The 233-nt window shown below is 67.8% G+C and overlaps 1 protein-coding gene across 1 annotated transcript; it reads left to right on the top strand.

Annotated features, from left to right (window-relative positions):
- Positions 1-3: 3 nt before the first annotated feature.
- Positions 4-227, top strand: LOC104154997 (histone H3.3; the record flags this gene model as incomplete). Its single annotated transcript, XM_009708673.1, has 1 exon — positions 4-227. A coding segment is annotated over one exon (224 nt), but the record flags the coding sequence as incomplete, so codon positions are not given.
- Positions 228-233: the final 6 nt, after the last annotated feature.

The raw sequence follows: 233 nt of genomic DNA on the forward strand, positions 1-233 counted from the left end.
ACGGAGCTGCTGATCCGCAAGCTGCCCTTCCAGCGCCTGGTGCGCGAGATCGCGCAGGACTTCAAGACCGACCTGCGCTTCCAGAGCTCGGCCGTGATGGCGCTGCAGGAGGCGAGCGAGGCCTACCTGGTGGGGCTCTTCGAGGACACCAACCTCTGCGCCATCCACGCCAAGCGCGTCACCATCATGCCCAAGGACATCCAGCTGGCCCGCCGCATCCGCGGAGAGCGCGC

This window comes from Cariama cristata, unplaced genomic scaffold (assembly GCF_000690535.1).
Source record: "Cariama cristata isolate BGI_N322 unplaced genomic scaffold, ASM69053v1 C10364474, whole genome shotgun sequence".
Classification (NCBI taxonomy): domain Eukaryota; kingdom Metazoa; phylum Chordata; class Aves; order Cariamiformes; family Cariamidae; genus Cariama; species Cariama cristata.